The 15573-nt window shown below is 38.8% G+C and overlaps 1 protein-coding gene across 1 annotated transcript; it reads right to left on the reverse strand.

Moving 5' to 3' along the window:
- Positions 1–789: 789 nt before the first annotated feature.
- LOC147330774 (sodium- and chloride-dependent GABA transporter 2-like) lies at positions 790–13949 on the reverse strand. Its single transcript, XM_086292571.1, has 14 exons — positions 13745–13949; positions 8594–8728; positions 8370–8510; positions 8079–8166; positions 6214–6346; positions 4555–4689; positions 4357–4460; positions 3723–3847; positions 3393–3505; positions 3170–3307; positions 2853–2955; positions 2465–2565; positions 2201–2371; positions 790–1859 (listed from the first exon to the last, which is right to left on the reverse strand). Exons 1-14 carry the CDS (start codon positions 13917–13919, stop codon positions 1764–1766), a joined length of 1758 nt encoding a protein of 585 aa, XP_086148697.1. The 5' UTR covers positions 13920–13949; the 3' UTR covers positions 790–1763.
- Between the last annotated feature and the right edge of the window lie 1624 nt (positions 13950–15573).

The raw sequence follows: 15573 nt of genomic DNA on the forward strand, positions 1-15573 counted from the left end.
ATTTCGTTGTACTCTGTACAATGACAATAAAGGCTATTCTATTCTATTCTATTCTATTCTAAGTGACACTGTCACGATCCTGGGTCTTTTAACCCAGCGTTTTGAGTTTTAGTTTATTTTGATGTTTATGGTTTGCTTAAGTTCATTTGTTTATTTAGATTCACTTTGTTTTTTCTACCCCTGTATTTATGTTCCCCTCACTATTTATTGTCATGTCTGCGTCCCATTATGTTTCCTGTTTTATTTTGAAGAGGTCTTGTGTTTCTATGTTCAGTGTGTTTAGTTTTACACTTCCCCTGTGACTTCGTTGTGTTCATGTGTGTCAGCTGTTTTCCCCATGTGTTCCCACTTCCCTCATTAGCCTCTTGTGTGTATTTAGTCCGTGTGTTTTCAGTCATTCCTTGTCAGGTCGACTGCTAGTCCACATCGTGTCACCGGGTAGCCACGCCAGTTCTCCATGTTTAAGGGTTTTTCATGTTTCATTTTAGTTCACCCAGTTCAGGTTATTATTTAGTTCACCCATGCCCTTCGTTTGTATTTATTTTGCCAGCGATAATAAACTGCTCGTTTTCTGTTAATCCACATCACATTTCACATTGTGTTTCGGTCTGCATTCAAGTCCTTTTTCACAACATATACAGTCTGCCTCAGCCAGACTGTGACAGATACAAAGTCACTGTACAGGCTATATACGCTGTGAATGGGTTTAACAAGAATGGCAGGTGGTCGTTTTTTGTAGTAATTTTTTTTCCATGCAAAATAAAAGCAAAGAAGCAAAATTACCCCCAAAATTATTTTATTATACAAATTTAAAGTCACATGTTGAATAAAAACCCTTAATCAGTACAAAAATACTTTAGAAAAAAGGAAAACTCTGAATTAAAGCGTTAAAAAAAATTGTGTTACAGATTCAAGCAAGTCCTAATACCTTTGTGGAGGATATACATATTTGGTGTATTATATTTAATAAAAATACATGAATTAGACCCTGAATAAATGTTAGCCACAGAAATGTACCTGTCATGCTGTCATGGTGCACATAGTCAGTGACCCAAACCCATTATGTTTATAGCTGTTCTAGAGTTCTTAATAGAAATGTAAATCCATGCGTAAATATAGAAGTAAAATAAAAAAGCTCTTAATACTACTTTAATCCAAGAAAATACTTACCCCTAAAAAATAACAAAGTAAAACTAGCTTATAAGATATTGTAGAATTATTGTATAAATTCAAGCAGGAAGCATCATTACACCTATGACAACTGTAAAAGAGGTACTGTATATTCATTTAAATTTATATGTAGTAAAAAAAATGCTATTTTTTCCTCCCAGTGAAAAACACAAATGAGAATTTGGAATGCTGATAATATGATGATAATCTTTATGGATAAAAGTACTGCACCACCTACATATTACACTTACAGAAAAGCCATGCCATGTAGCTCCTAGGACACAGCTTTTGTGCTGATGTTAATGCCAGAGGAACTTTGTCGTTCTGTACCACTTTGTCCTTTTAGCTTAGAGTTGAATATAGCAATGATGGCAGTGAATTTCAACACAATTTAATAAAAAAAAAAAACAAGCTTATTTTAGATCTTTGATCTGTCAAGCTGGTCTTTTTGTGTTAAAACAATTTGCTGTACTAAAAATGACCCACCATATAAAACCATGCAGTAAACAAGCTACTCTACATATTTTTGAAATAAAAAAAATTAAAGTTGCTCTTAAAGTTTGGATTTTTTAAAAATATGGTCATTTGCTCCATTATCGTGGACATGCAGTGAAGCTCGCCCTTTCTTTTGCTGTCACCTCTGCCATCACTGGAAGATCATCTGCTGGGCGGGAGCTGGTCTTAAGACGCTGGAAAAAGGCATTAAGATTGTCAATGAATATCACCAGGGGCATAATTTCCAGGGGGGTTAAGGGGGTTATTACCCTCCAATAATCAGACCCGACCAATATAACCTCTCCAATACAATTATGAATGACCTTTCATAGATAGGCTGTTGATTTTCTTTACTCATTTCAGGTATTACCAGCAAAATAGTTGCATGTTTAATCATCTGGGAATTTACCCAGATTTATTTATTTATTTATTTAGAGAGAGATCTTGACCCCTCCAATGTTCAGAACAAAGTTACGCCGATGAACATCACAGTTAGTTATTCAAATACAAAGCTGCCACTAGTAACATCACTGACCTGCCAGAGACTCCCTCTACCTTTGGCCAGTTTGTAGATCATAGTGACTGGGATCATAGAAAGAGACGACATGGCGAGGAACCAGCCAATCCAGTAAGCCCACCAAGGATACACGTAGGTGTTGTTGAATTTCAGTGGTGTGTAACTTATCAGCAAAAACACAAGGGTTCCCTTTAAAGGAAATCATCGTCAATAATAATCAGTGAAAGATGGAAATTATACAATATCGATAAACTATTTAGTCAGACTGCTTCAGATGCTTACACTGCAAATAAGAGGAGTGGCATACAGCCAGCAGTACTTGATTAGTGACAGAGGTTTGTAACCAATCATGTCCTCAATGTTGTCACAGAAGCGTTGAGCACCTAGGACAGAAGTATTTATTTAATTATTGTAAACAAAAAAGAAGCTAGGGCTATTTTTACCTGGGTTAGCATGCTCACAGTTGCTGCTAATTTCCAATTTGCAGCAACTATAAGCGCAACAATGCGTACTCTTTCCTGCACAAGGAGCTTGCTGTTGCTGCCTCCTCCACTTACATGTCTTTCCATGTCTGCACATTGAAGGGTGTGAACCTCCGTTTCTCTTTGGTTTCCATATATATATATATATATATATATAAACAATTGTACCACTGACATTTATAACATACCATAGATCCATCCAATAATCACTGACTGGAAAATTGCCATCAGAAGAAGAGTGGGCCCACTGCATACATAGTGATCAAAGATCTGCAGAATGTATGCGCCAGCCTAAAATGAAAGCAGCGAATACAGTGGATTTGATTTATTTAAAAAAAAGTATTACTGCAAACAACTCAAAATCCTGTTGATTTAATGGAAACAAAAACACATTTTAGGAGTGTACCTACTGTGTATTTTGTGTCATTTGACCATGCTGGAAAAAAATTTTACACAGTAAACTGATTACATTTGACCAACAATAAATGTGCTTCTGACAGCTCACCTCTGACACTAATAACAGACCAAACATATAGCAGAGCGCACAGATCAGCATCAGATAAAGCTCTCTGCGGTATCCTTTTCGTATCTGGGCTGGGTACACATCTGTTAACGAGGTCATGATGCTCTCGAGACCTGCAAACTGGAGAGTAACACAAAGACAGGTTAGTGTCAAGATAAGTTAAGCAAGAGATTTTTTACAAGACATAGGAAAGACTGAAGCTGACCTGGCCATCTATTCCCAGTAAGATGATCATGGTGAAAAAGCACACAGACCAGACCTGAGGCCATGGCAGCAGGGTCACAGCTTGTGGGTAAACTATGAAGACAAGTCCTGGACCTACAGAGTGAAACCAAGAACAAGTAAATCATGTCAGAGTGCCACAGTGTCTTCGGTTTACGGAGAAATGTTTAATGCATTTTAACATTTAGAAGGTTCCAGGCTTAATAATTGTCATGAGGAAAAAGATTATTTTTCAATTAACAATCCGTAACTTTAGAGAAAAAAAAAAACACATGCCAGTCTGAAATCTAACCAAGCAGGTGTGCAGCCTCACCTGATTCAGCAACTGTAGCAATGTCCACACCCTGTTTTTGTGACATGTAGCCCAAAACTGAGAAGATCGCAAAGCCTGATACGAAGCTGGTCCCACTGTTCAACAAGCAAAGATAGAAGGAGTCTCTGCAAATCAGAAACAAAGCTTCCTGTCTTTATTTGTGAATCGGTAACGTACAACAAGGACTGACACTGTGATAACAAGAAATTACTAAAACCTCCAAAAATGTCTCTCTCTGTGTGTGTGTCTTCTGTTCTTTGCCTATCCTGATGCACACTTATGTTTGGGGTTTTTGTGTGTGTGTGTTTGGGGTGTGTGTCATATTTATGGAAGTTGTGCTGATGTGAATTTAATTCTTCTTCATGCTGTATCTCACATTTTGTGTTGTTCCTGCATTATCACAACAGTGTTGGTCAGTGCTATTAAATTCTTTTGTTTGGGTGCAGGTTAAAGTTACATTGACTCATAGTAAGGGTTCGACACTTGTAATGAAAAAATTTAATTAAGATTTTGAATCTTTTACACAAGTCTTATTAACTGATAATTCTTTAGCATTAGGAATTAGCAGCTATAGTAGGACATAATTACAAATTGTGATTTAAACCATCAAATTAGATCTTCATCAGGTAGTCACCTATAACAGTTATTGTTGTACTTGTTGTAGCTTCCAAGTGTAGTCAGGCATCCCAAACATATGGCATAAGAATAAAATATTTGTGTTCCAGCATCCATCCAGACCTGTAAACCAACAGAAGATTATTTTTCCAAAAATGCTGCTACTAAATGCTGTTATCGTGGCACAAAAATCAAAAGAAAATAGACTAAATAATACCTGTGGGTCAGCAAGCCGTGCCGGATTCGGATACAAGTAGTATTTGATCCCATGGAAAGCTCCGGGAAGGGTTATTCCTCTGACAAACAGCACAGCTAATGTGATGAGGGGGAATGTGGCTGTGAAATATGTAGCCTGTAAAAAAATAAAACGGGCAATACAAAAAGTACACCATAACTAACAATAGAGGGCATGGTAACATTTGCAAGGGGATATGTTGTGACAATGCTGTGATTTTGGCTGTGCAAACCTTTTTAAAAAATTTTCACCAATCCATCAATGTTACTTAATAAGACTATCTTTATTTATTGTTTTTACAATCTTGAATTTTCTAACTGTATCACTTCAGGAAAAAAGGCACCAGTGGATTAATTCAATTAACTCCAGTGATTTAGGAAGAAAATAAGTTACTACACGCTACAGTAGGTAATTATATGGCAGAGACAGCTGGGATCTATTGCACACGTCTCTCCCACAGAGAGATTTCCCAGTCAGCACTTCCAATTCACTTTCTCACAAATCACAAGCCTCACATGAGTCATGCCTATCCACTGAACGAGGCACACGAGAGTCTTCGCGTGTTTCATAACGTTTCGTCAAACTGTTGCTTTCTATATGAAATTAAACTCGCAACCGTATTTGACATTAGCTTGCTCGTGGCTGCTTTAAGTTTATATTTGAAAGATTCAAATTGTTCAGTTACTTTTTTTTATCAGTCTAGACAAAACAAACCTTTGGGTTATATAGACGGAATATGTTACATCACAACGTGTTTTTTTTCCCATGTATACGGGAGTTATTTTTTGTTTTTGTAGTTTATGTGAAAAAGGGGCCTGCTTTTTTCTTTACAAAGTAGTTTAACCAAACTTTTTTTTTTTAAGTATCTCAGATAAGAGATAATCCTTTATTAGTCCCATACGTGGGAAATTTGTTGATATCTTAACATCTAAATTTAACCAAACTAGAATTGTGCCTTGGGTGGCTTCAGTGCGGCTGCTTCCTATTTTAACTAATCACCAGTAATTTCTTTAATACTGAGTCCAACAATCTGATTGCATGTGGCTGCAGGTCTGACACAACCACAACTGCATGACAACACTGTTATGTGTTGGTCTGCTTTGAAAGCTAAGCACACGTAACACTGAACTATTGGCTTGGCAGCAGCCCCAAAAAAAAAAAAACTGTGGCTGTCTGGGAGTTCTGGTCTGTTATTTTCCATGCCACACCTTAGTCACTCAGCCATTCTCAGTGAGGAAAAGTTGTTGTGGGTGATTTTAGAACAGGAGGGAAAGTGTTTCAGATTATTTATGACCCCTTCATCATCAAGTAACCACTGATTATAACGTTTTGTGAACTAGACATCCTGTACCATGTCTGTCATTGAATTTAAGTGCCAAACATTATCTTCTTTGTTAAGCATGCGGTGTGTGCTAAGTGGAACAAAAGTCTCCTAAAAGGGTTTTTAGTACTCAGCTGTAAAAGGCTGATGGGGGTTTTTCATCACCCTGCCGTGTAGGCTGGTCGGTGGGGGTGGGCATTGTGGTCACCCAAGTTTCTGAATGCAATAACTCAATAATAAAGCTAAGTAGGAGCTTCAAATTGATAATAGTGGTGTATCTACTACAAATCTCGGACACACATTTGTCATTTTAGTGTTACCTTTCCTGTGGATTTAACTCCCTTCCAGACACAAAAGTAGCAGATGACCCAGGCTAGAAGAAGGCACAGAGAAAGTTCCCACTGAATGTTTCCCAAGGCCTCTATGCCAGTGGATATGTTCAACACCCGACGCCTGAAAGATGACGCAGTGTTAGTTAGATGAATGGCCTTTTAAAGCAGTATGTGTTGTTGTGTAAAACTTCATCTTTGGACTGTAGTTACTAGTTAAGATTTTAATTTTTTTTTACCATTACTGTCATTACCTACACATATGTGTGAGTTTGGAGAGGGCTACAAAAATGGGCAACATGTGAGCATTGCGTGAGTTTGCATGTTGAAAATCCAATACCCAGGAACATTTATATCAGAAAAAATATTATTAGTTACATATTTGATTGACAAGTCACTGGGGCCAACATGAAAGACCTGATGAAGTTGAAGCTCATTAAACTATTCAGAATGATATATGCTTGAATGTGCAATTAAAATCACTTCACACCTTTAGTACACAGGTGTTTTCAATTATTCTGGTTGATTGATCCCATCTCAGTGCTGAGGGGGAGCTATGCTGACAGATGCTACAGCATATGCTGTTACACGTGAACTGTCTTGCTCAGGAAATATGAGTCTCTCAGATAAGGCAGAAGATCTGAATAAAACTTCATAATAGTGCAGATTAGGTAATTTCTTTGTTTTCACGTTGTGTTTGAAGGTGTTTTCAGTTAGGAGCAATCAGACATCTGTGTGGCGCTAAGGGGACTCACCAAACTACTAGGGGTGCAACAATACACAAAATTCTCGGTTCGGTTCAGTTCGATACTTTGGTGTCACGGTTCTATATTTTTTCGATACAAAAAAAATGTTCATTCTTTTTTAATTTGTCATTTATTAAAATTATAAATATATATTTTAACTCAAAAGTACAGTTTTTAAATTTAATGTTGCTGAAACAACAAAGTAATAAAAAAAATAATCTATCTGATAGAGAAATCACTCATCTTTGGAAAAGAGAGTTTATTACAGAGAAATGGCTCTTTCCAAAATAAAAGCTATACTATACGCTTCTTCTGGGCTATATTCTCAGCAGCATATTAAACATATCAGGTCCCCATAAGGAGAATCATAAGCTAACGGCTGTCTAAATGACTCTGGTAAAGTTTGTAGCATGCATGCTTGTTGTTTTGTCTGCTTCCACTTGTCTTTGCACTAGAATGATGTCGGCGTAAATGTGCAGTCATATTCGTTGTGTTCCCACTAGTGCTGTCAGCGTTAATCTGAAATGACGTTAACGCCACAACACAGCAAATCTCCGTTAACGAGCTACCACGGATCGCCCCGTGCGTGGGGCTGGACGGTGTCAACACGTTAACGAGCTAACTGCGCTAACGCACTAGTTCCCACCAATGTAATTGAGCACTGCGTGGCACATCAAACATACTGTTTTACTTTTGTCCATGATGCGCTTACCTTCAGCTGCGCTCAGTGGATCTGCGCTGGACAGTGCAGCCTAGGCGGAGTAGTCGAACGCAGATCCACTGAGCGCTCAACACAGACAGCATCGTCAGAAGAAAAGTTGATAAAATAAATTAAAAATGTTGTATTGTTCGATACATATGCATACCGAACCGAAAGCAATGTATTGAACGGTTCAATATCGATACGAGTATCGTTGCACCCTTACAAACTACATGATAAAACTGGCAAATTTATCATAGCACATGCAAAGAAACACACGAAAGCAGTGTGGAAAAACAAAGATCTGATGTGGCTGTGGCATCGACATGCAGAGCTTTTATCTTTAGTATAGTATACCTATAGCTGAGCTTTCAAATGAAGTTTTATTAAAAAAACTCATGATGACTCACTGCCAAAATTCTACAACAGAAGATGATGAATTTACAGGTAAAGTCCAGTTGAGGGTGGCATTGTAGTTGTTTATTACCACACAACGATCTGAAATAGATTAAAACACAGTTAAAGATGACAAATCTTCAAAGGCTTGAATTTTATTTATGTCAGTTAAATTGCTTAAGCGAGATGTCACATTTAGAAACACAATGAAGTGACATTAACATTATCCATACTATTTTTAAGGCCAGTGATTTTTTGGTGTATGCAAAGGCAGATAAAAGTATAATAGCAACATATGTATTTACTTGTATTCCATGTGTTATTACAGGTGGCCCATGGCAACTCTCCAGAGAAGGAAGAAAATAAGTAGAGAAAAGCCCAGGCTAAAATCACAATATAGCTGATGCCTCCGTAGAAAATGATCATTTGGCTTGCATATCCCATGCCTGGAAACAACAACTGTTAGCATTGCATTCTCTTACTTCTTCTTCATTGATCTGCTTCACCACAATTCCAGTGGTTAGCTCACCTTCAAACAAGGGGCAGACCTTCCTCCAGCACATGATTCCTCCCTGACTAGTGTACTGGCCCAGTGCCGTCTCCAGCACAAATAGAGGTATGCCACAAGTGAGAAGGAATAGGATGTAAGGGATGAAGAATGCGCCTGCAGGTGACAACAAACTACATTAGCACATGACTGGTATACTATATTGCAAAAATATTCATGTTCATCTTTCAAGACAATAAGTACTTACTTGGGCAATGCTAGGATATACTTTTGAATCATGAGAGAAAAATGCAGCTACAGAAACATGTCATATCTGTTATTTTCCATGCCACACCTTAGTCACTCAGCCATTCTCAGTGAGGAAAAGTTGTTGTGGGTGATTTTAGAACAGGAGGGAAAGTGTTTCAGATTATTTATGACCCCTTCATCATCAAGTAACCACTGATTATAACGTTTTGTGAACTAGACATCCTGTACCATGTCTGTCATTGAATTTAAGTGCCAAACATTATCTTCTTTGTTAAGCATGCGGTGTGTGCTAAGTGGAACAAAAGTCTCCTAAAAGGGTTTTTAGTACTCAGCTGTAAAAGGCTGATGGGGGTTTTTCATCACCCTGCCGTGTAGGCTGGTCGGTGGGGGTGGGCTAGTAGGCGGGTGGGCGGGCATTGTGGTCACCCAAGTTTCTGAATGCATGAGAGAAAAATGCAGCTACAGAAACATGTCATATCTGTAGTTAGTAGACTATAAAGGTATTATGAGTGAACTGAAAAGAACTGGGCCCATGAGGGAACCTTGGGGTACACCACAAATGGTTTGTTTTTTGTTAATGGAAGTAGACTTTTCTGATTGGCTAGAATGGATGTCTCACTTGTATCCGCAGTGACACACAGTTACACACAGTTAGTTCAGTTCAGTTCAGTTCAGTTCATTTTTATTTCAAACATTTCAAACATGTGCCTTCACAATCATTACAAAATATCATTCCATTATTTGTTTGACTGGACCAGCTCTTTATCCTCTCAAGGATACTTGAGGGTGCATGGGAGTTTGCCCAACCAGTCTACATGTGTTTTGTGGACTTGGAGAAGGCATTCGACCGTGTCCCTCGGGGTGTCCTGTGGGAGGTGTTGCGGGAGTATGGGGTGTCTGGCCCATTGCTACGGGCCATTCGATCCCTATACAACAGTTGCAAGAGCTTGGTTCGCATTGCCGGCAATAAGTCGGACTCGTTCCCTGTGGGTGATGGGCTCTGCCAGGGCTGCCCTTTGTCTCCGGTGCTGTTCATAATTTTTATGGACAGGATTTCTAGGCGCAGCCAAGTGGCGGAGGGCTTTCGCTTTGGTGGCCTCAGAATCTCATCTCTGATTTTTGCAGATGATGTGGTTCTGTTGGCTTCATCGGGTGAGGGCCTCCAGCTCGCACTGGAACGGTTCGCAGCCGAGTGTGAAGCAGCGGGAATGAGGATCAGCACCTCCAAATCTGAGGCCATGGTTCTCAGCCGGAAAAGGGTGGAGTGCCCACTCCGGGTCGGGGATGAGTTCCTGCCCCAAGTGGAGGAGTTCAAGTATCTCGGGGTCTTGTTCGCGAGTGATGGGAGAAGGGAGCCGGAGATCGACAGACGGATTGGGGCTGCAGCTGCAGTAATGCGGACCCTGCACCGGTCCGTCGTGGTGAAGAGGGAGCTGAGTGTAAAAGCGAAGCTCTCAATTTACCGGTAGATCTACGTCCCTACCCTCACCTATGGCCACGAGCTGTGGGTAGTGACCGAAAGAACGAGATCGCGGATACAAGCGGCAGAAATGAGCTTCCTCCGAAGGGTGGCTGGCCTCTCCCTTAGAGATAGGGTGAGAAGTTCGGCCATCCGGGAGGGGCTCAGAGTAGAGCAGCTGCTGCTCCACATCGAAAGGAGCCAGCTGAGGTGGTTCGAGCATCTGACAAGGATGCCCCCTGGGCGCCTCCTGGGTGAGGTGTTCCAGGTATGTCCCACCGGGAGGAGGCCCCGGGGCAGACCCAGGACATGCTTGAGAGATTATATCTCTCGGCTGGCCTGGGAACGCCTTGGTATTCCCCCGGATAAGCTGGAGGAGGTGGCTGGGGAGAGGGAGGTCTGGGCCTCTTTGCTTAGGCTGCTGCCCCCGCGACCCGGCCTCGGATAAAGCGGATGAAGACGGATGGATGGATGGATTATTTGTTTGAAAAGGAGTAGGCTGAAGTATTTACTTATTTGTCCCTACCCCCTCAAGTTTTACCTCTCATTCATTTAAATTTTTTTTGTCTTAAATTAAATAAACAACATATGAAACATATGAAACATATGAAGTAAAGCAAAACAAAACATACATAAATCAACAAAAGAAATTAGCAAGCCCCACCACAGTATAGTTTCTTTCATATGAAAAATACAGAATGTGTATATTTGCAGATACACAAGTTATGGAAAAACAAACAAACCAAAACAAAAAAACAAAAAAAGAACCGCAACACCATTACCAGCAACATTACCGTCCTGGGTTAACCCCGTTTTCTTCATTCTTATACTTATTTAAAATTAGGTTTTTATATTTTACTTTAAACTGTTTTATGTTTTTACTGTCTTTTATTTCTTCTGTTAGACTGTTCCATAATTTAACTCCTGCAATTGAGATTGACATAGTTCTTAAAGTTGTTCTAGCACTTTGTATTTTTAAATTCCATTTCCCTCTTAAGTTATACCCACCTTCTCTTTCTATGAACAATTTACAGATTTCTTTGGGAAGCAATTTATTTCTTACTTTATACATTATTAGCGCTGTTTTAAGCTTCACCAAGTCTTGGAATTTAATAGCTTGCATTTTGACAAAGAGTGCATTTGTATGGTCCCTGTACCCTACATTATTTATTAATCTAATGGCCCTTTTCTGTATTATAGTTATTGTTTGTGTGTTACTTTTGTATGTGTTTCCCCAGACCTCTACACAGTAGCTCATATATGGCAGTAGTAAAGCACAGTATAAAATGTGCAGTGCTTTCTGATCCAACATATGCTTTGCTTTCCCCAGGACGGCAATGCCCCGTGCCAATTTCCCCCGAACATAAGTAATGTGTGGCTTCCAACAGAGCTTGTGGTCAATGATCACCCCAAGAAATTTTATTTCATTTACTCTTTCTAAATATACATTGTCAACACATATTTCTACTTCGATGTTTTTCTTTTGGTTTCCAAACAACATAAATTTGGTTTTATCTAGATTCAATGATAATTTATTTATATCAAACCACTTCTTTAATATCGTTAATTCCTGTGTGATCATCCCCAAAACCTGTGGCAATTCCACACCACACAGTTACACACAAGTGAATATTACTGTAACTATCTCTGACTGAATTTTCACACAGAGGACACAGTTGAAGGCAATTTGTCTGAATATAAATATATTTTATAGTCTATGTACTTTAGGAAAGGTTCAAAGCCTAAGGTGTAAAATACGGTGGTGCAGCGGCCCAGCTTTAAGCCGGACCTGCTGCCCTTTGCTTCATGTCTTCCCTTTCTCTCTCCTCATTTTGTTATCTATCTTAATTGTTTTATTTAGTAAAGTCCAAAAGGCCCCCAAAACAATCTTTTTAAAAAAAAGAAATTTGCATCTAGTTCATTAAAACACCTAGAGGACCTATCTTGAGATATCTTTTTGCAATGCACTTTTAATGAGATGACTATAAATTATAAGTTTTTTTCTGCACAATCTGACGTCATTTTGTGTTGATTTTATGCAAAGTATTTAAATTTCCAATCTTCTTACATTGAACAATGTTACAGTAAACAATATGACTAAATCAGTAGGGGTGCTTAACTTAACTATCAAAAGCTATACCCAGCCACTTACAGTGTCCTGTCCATGACACATCAAGATAAAGGAACTATTCATGTGGATTAGGAACACTGACAAACGACTGAAGCCAGCAGAATGTAAAAAATTATACACGGTTACAGAATCTGCTGCAGCATCAGTCTTTACATTATTATTTCTGAGATTCAGATTTTTTATAACTGCAGGGAGATGTTTATAAGTACAACAGTAGAAACCAGGTCAGGTTTCAGGATGATGCTGTTATAGTATGTAATAGTGTGTGGTCTAAAATAGGATGATTTAGAAAAAGACAGACACCTTTGAGATATCTCTGTTAGCTGATAGCTTAGATATACTCATATTTACATAATTCAATTGTTCAGCTATTTTTTATGAGGTAAGCTAATAAAGCCACAAGTATTTTTTATTGCTGTTGCCAAGCAGGATGCAGGATGATTCTTTCTGGTGCAGTTCACTTTCTTCCATTGTCAAATAAGTGTTACCTTGAACGACTATGTGTGATTCTTCTGTGACATAGGGCTTTTCTCAGTAAGAAAAAAAAAAGGATGGGAAATAAGAACCCTGAATTTATCACTTGTTATGGGGACACTTAATCAAATTGGAACAACGGCTGATAATGTCTATGAGCAGATTGTCAATTTCTCAAGGATAAAAGCTAGAACATTTAAATAATATCATCATTTTGCTATGGCTGAAAATAGTCGTTAGGCCTGAAGTTTATTTGTTTGAAATGCCTCTGACATATCTGTCCTCATTTAAGGTCAAAGAAGGGGCAAATCACCAACTTTCAAATGAACATTTCCATCCCTAAGAGGTAAGTCAATAATATTTCATCTGTCTTTTGTTCGTTTGATTTCATTCGTTCATTTTTGGAACGTTATCATCAAAATCTGCCACGTGAAATGTTTACGATGTCCAGTTTGTTTCCAGTTTAGCACCATCACAGCTAGATATTTTTCATTCAAGTGGAGCAATGCTGAACTTAAAGGGCTTCAGCAAAGAATCTGATTGTGATTTTTGGCATGGACACAGACTGTTATTTTTATAGCCTTTTGTAACCTGTCAAATCCTTAATCAACAGGCAGACAGAGACACAGATGGATAGCAGATACACTTCACATTGGACAGTTTTAATCATTTGCAGCTTTTAACAAAACTTTGAATGAACGTATTTGGCAGTGAAAATAAATATCTAATTAAAGCCCATAATTGTGCTTTGGTGAATAATAAAAACATATCTTCTTAATTCCTTAAGAAAAAACCCCCACTATGATCAACCATAATACTACACTTTTATTAATTAAGAATAATGAATAGAAATACTTACCTCCACCATTCTTGTAGCAAAGATATGGAAATCTCCACACATTGCCTAGTCCAATAATAGCACCGGCCACAGACAGGATGAACTCCTTTTTGCTGCCCCACTTGCCACGCTCTTCAACAGTTTTTGAAGTGCTCTTTGTGGGGAGATGAAACAGCCTGCACAGAGAGTCTGCCATACTGCTGAGCAAGTGGTCTAATGGTAGTACTGGCAAAGACTCTTGAGTGTCTGGATTGACTGGCTGGGGACTGTCTTATGTAGATTTGTATTGGGTTACCTAATGCTTATCTAATTGATGACCTGCACGGCCACAAGGGGGACCTCTAGATTTATACCCCAAAGTAATTTCCCAGCATATAGCCGACAAACAGGAGAGAGAAGCACGTGTGACTAATCTCCTTTTGAGCATGGTATTGAAGGCTTAGAAAGCAGGGTTCACTGTCTCAAACCACCTATAAATGACTAACAACTACAGTAATAGTGATAGTTTAACCAAGTTAAAAACAGAGATTAGCCTCCTCTCAGTCTTCTTGCATTCATGTATATTGTTATACATTATTACAGTTTTGTGTAATAAAACAAGTATCATGCAGGGAATTTCCAATACTTAATACTGAAGCCCCCAAGAGAGTCTTTGCCAGGAGGCCAAGAATTTCTAAAGCCTCATTAGATGCCGTTTTCTGTGTGCTGTGCTGTGTACATTTCGTTCCATCAGCTAAATGCCTAAGCACCATGTTGTCTTCTTAATAATGAAGACTTATAGATATTTTATTTTTAGAGGGAAATTTGGGACTCTTCTACTGTGAAGCTATACTGTAGTGTACACACTGCAGCATGCGGTTTAGCATTGTCTTAAAGAAATATGCAAGGCCTACTTCAAAAAAGATCGTTGAGGGGAGCATAAGTTGCTCTAAATAATGTATAGACCTTTCAGCTCTGTGCCTTTCCAGATGTGCAGTTTGTAATTAATTAGCATCTTATTTCCTGTGCAAGCAGTAAAGACACACTCACTTTTTCACAGGGCTACATAAAGTCTGGTGAAAACTTTATTTTCACGTGACCATATGTGACAAAAGCTTCCTTGCAAGTGGGTAGAAGCAACCTTAGTGGGATTCAGCTTCACACTGGTCAGTAAGCATGTCATGTAAAATATATATTTTTAAAGCAGGCCTCAGGTTTTGCCCACTAAATGACCCACAATGCCCTTTAAGATGACATTTCTATAGTCTTAGTGTAGTCTTTCTTATCTGAATCTGGAGAGAGTTGCTTTAGCCTCATCTGGATAGATGAGCTGACATAGAAACAGAAATATGTCCAGTAAGAAAATTAACTTCAAAACTAGGTAGCAGAGCATCTTTACACAGTCATTCAGAGTTGTTCTCAGGGTTCTCCTGGCTGCCTGAAACATTTCTGCTCATTCTTGATAAAGTGAACCTTGAGCTCACATTATTTATAAACACTCTAAACATCACTCTCACATCAGAATGTGCCCATAATTATGTGCTAGAAAAGTTTCCAGTGCACAGTTGAATCCAAATGGTACACAGGCGTGTAGAAAGTTGTGAGGAACATAAGTTCTTGTTCTATGTAGAGAAATCAATCTTTAGTAAGGATTTGTAGAAGTAATATTTCACTTGGGGATAAATTTTCTTTCTACATGTGAGTGTCTGTATAAGCTCACTCACTCAGGTAGGTTGGTGAACTTTAATGGTGTAGCTGTTATTCCTCACAGTGTGTTTGTGCTCAGGATGCACAGCACTTTTTGAATTTGGCTCTATTTTGATGATGTCCTTTTGCAGTTTCTGCAACAGGTAGCAGACCTGGTGCAATAA

Source organism: Aulonocara sp. 'chitande type north' Nkhata Bay, linkage group LG5, assembly GCF_057382095.1.
Source record: "Aulonocara sp. 'chitande type north' Nkhata Bay isolate Kocher_YH1m ecotype deep benthic linkage group LG5, A_spYH_male_GT1.1, whole genome shotgun sequence".
Classification (NCBI taxonomy): Eukaryota; Metazoa; Chordata; class Actinopteri; order Cichliformes; family Cichlidae; genus Aulonocara; species Aulonocara sp. 'chitande type north' Nkhata Bay.

Coding starts and splice junctions, on each gene's coding strand:
- LOC147330774 (XM_086292571.1), bottom strand. CDS start 13,919: ATGGCAGACTCTCTGTGCAGGCTGTTTCATCTCCCCACAAAGAGCACT. Junction 3,308..3,392: donor TACTGGGAATAGATGGCCAG/GTCAGCTTCAGT, acceptor GTTACTCTCCAG/TTTGCAGGTCTCGAGAGCAT. Junction 1,860..2,200: donor GTAGAGGGAGTCTCTGGCAG/GTCAGTGATGTT, acceptor GCCTTTTTCCAG/CGTCTTAAGACCAGCTCCCG.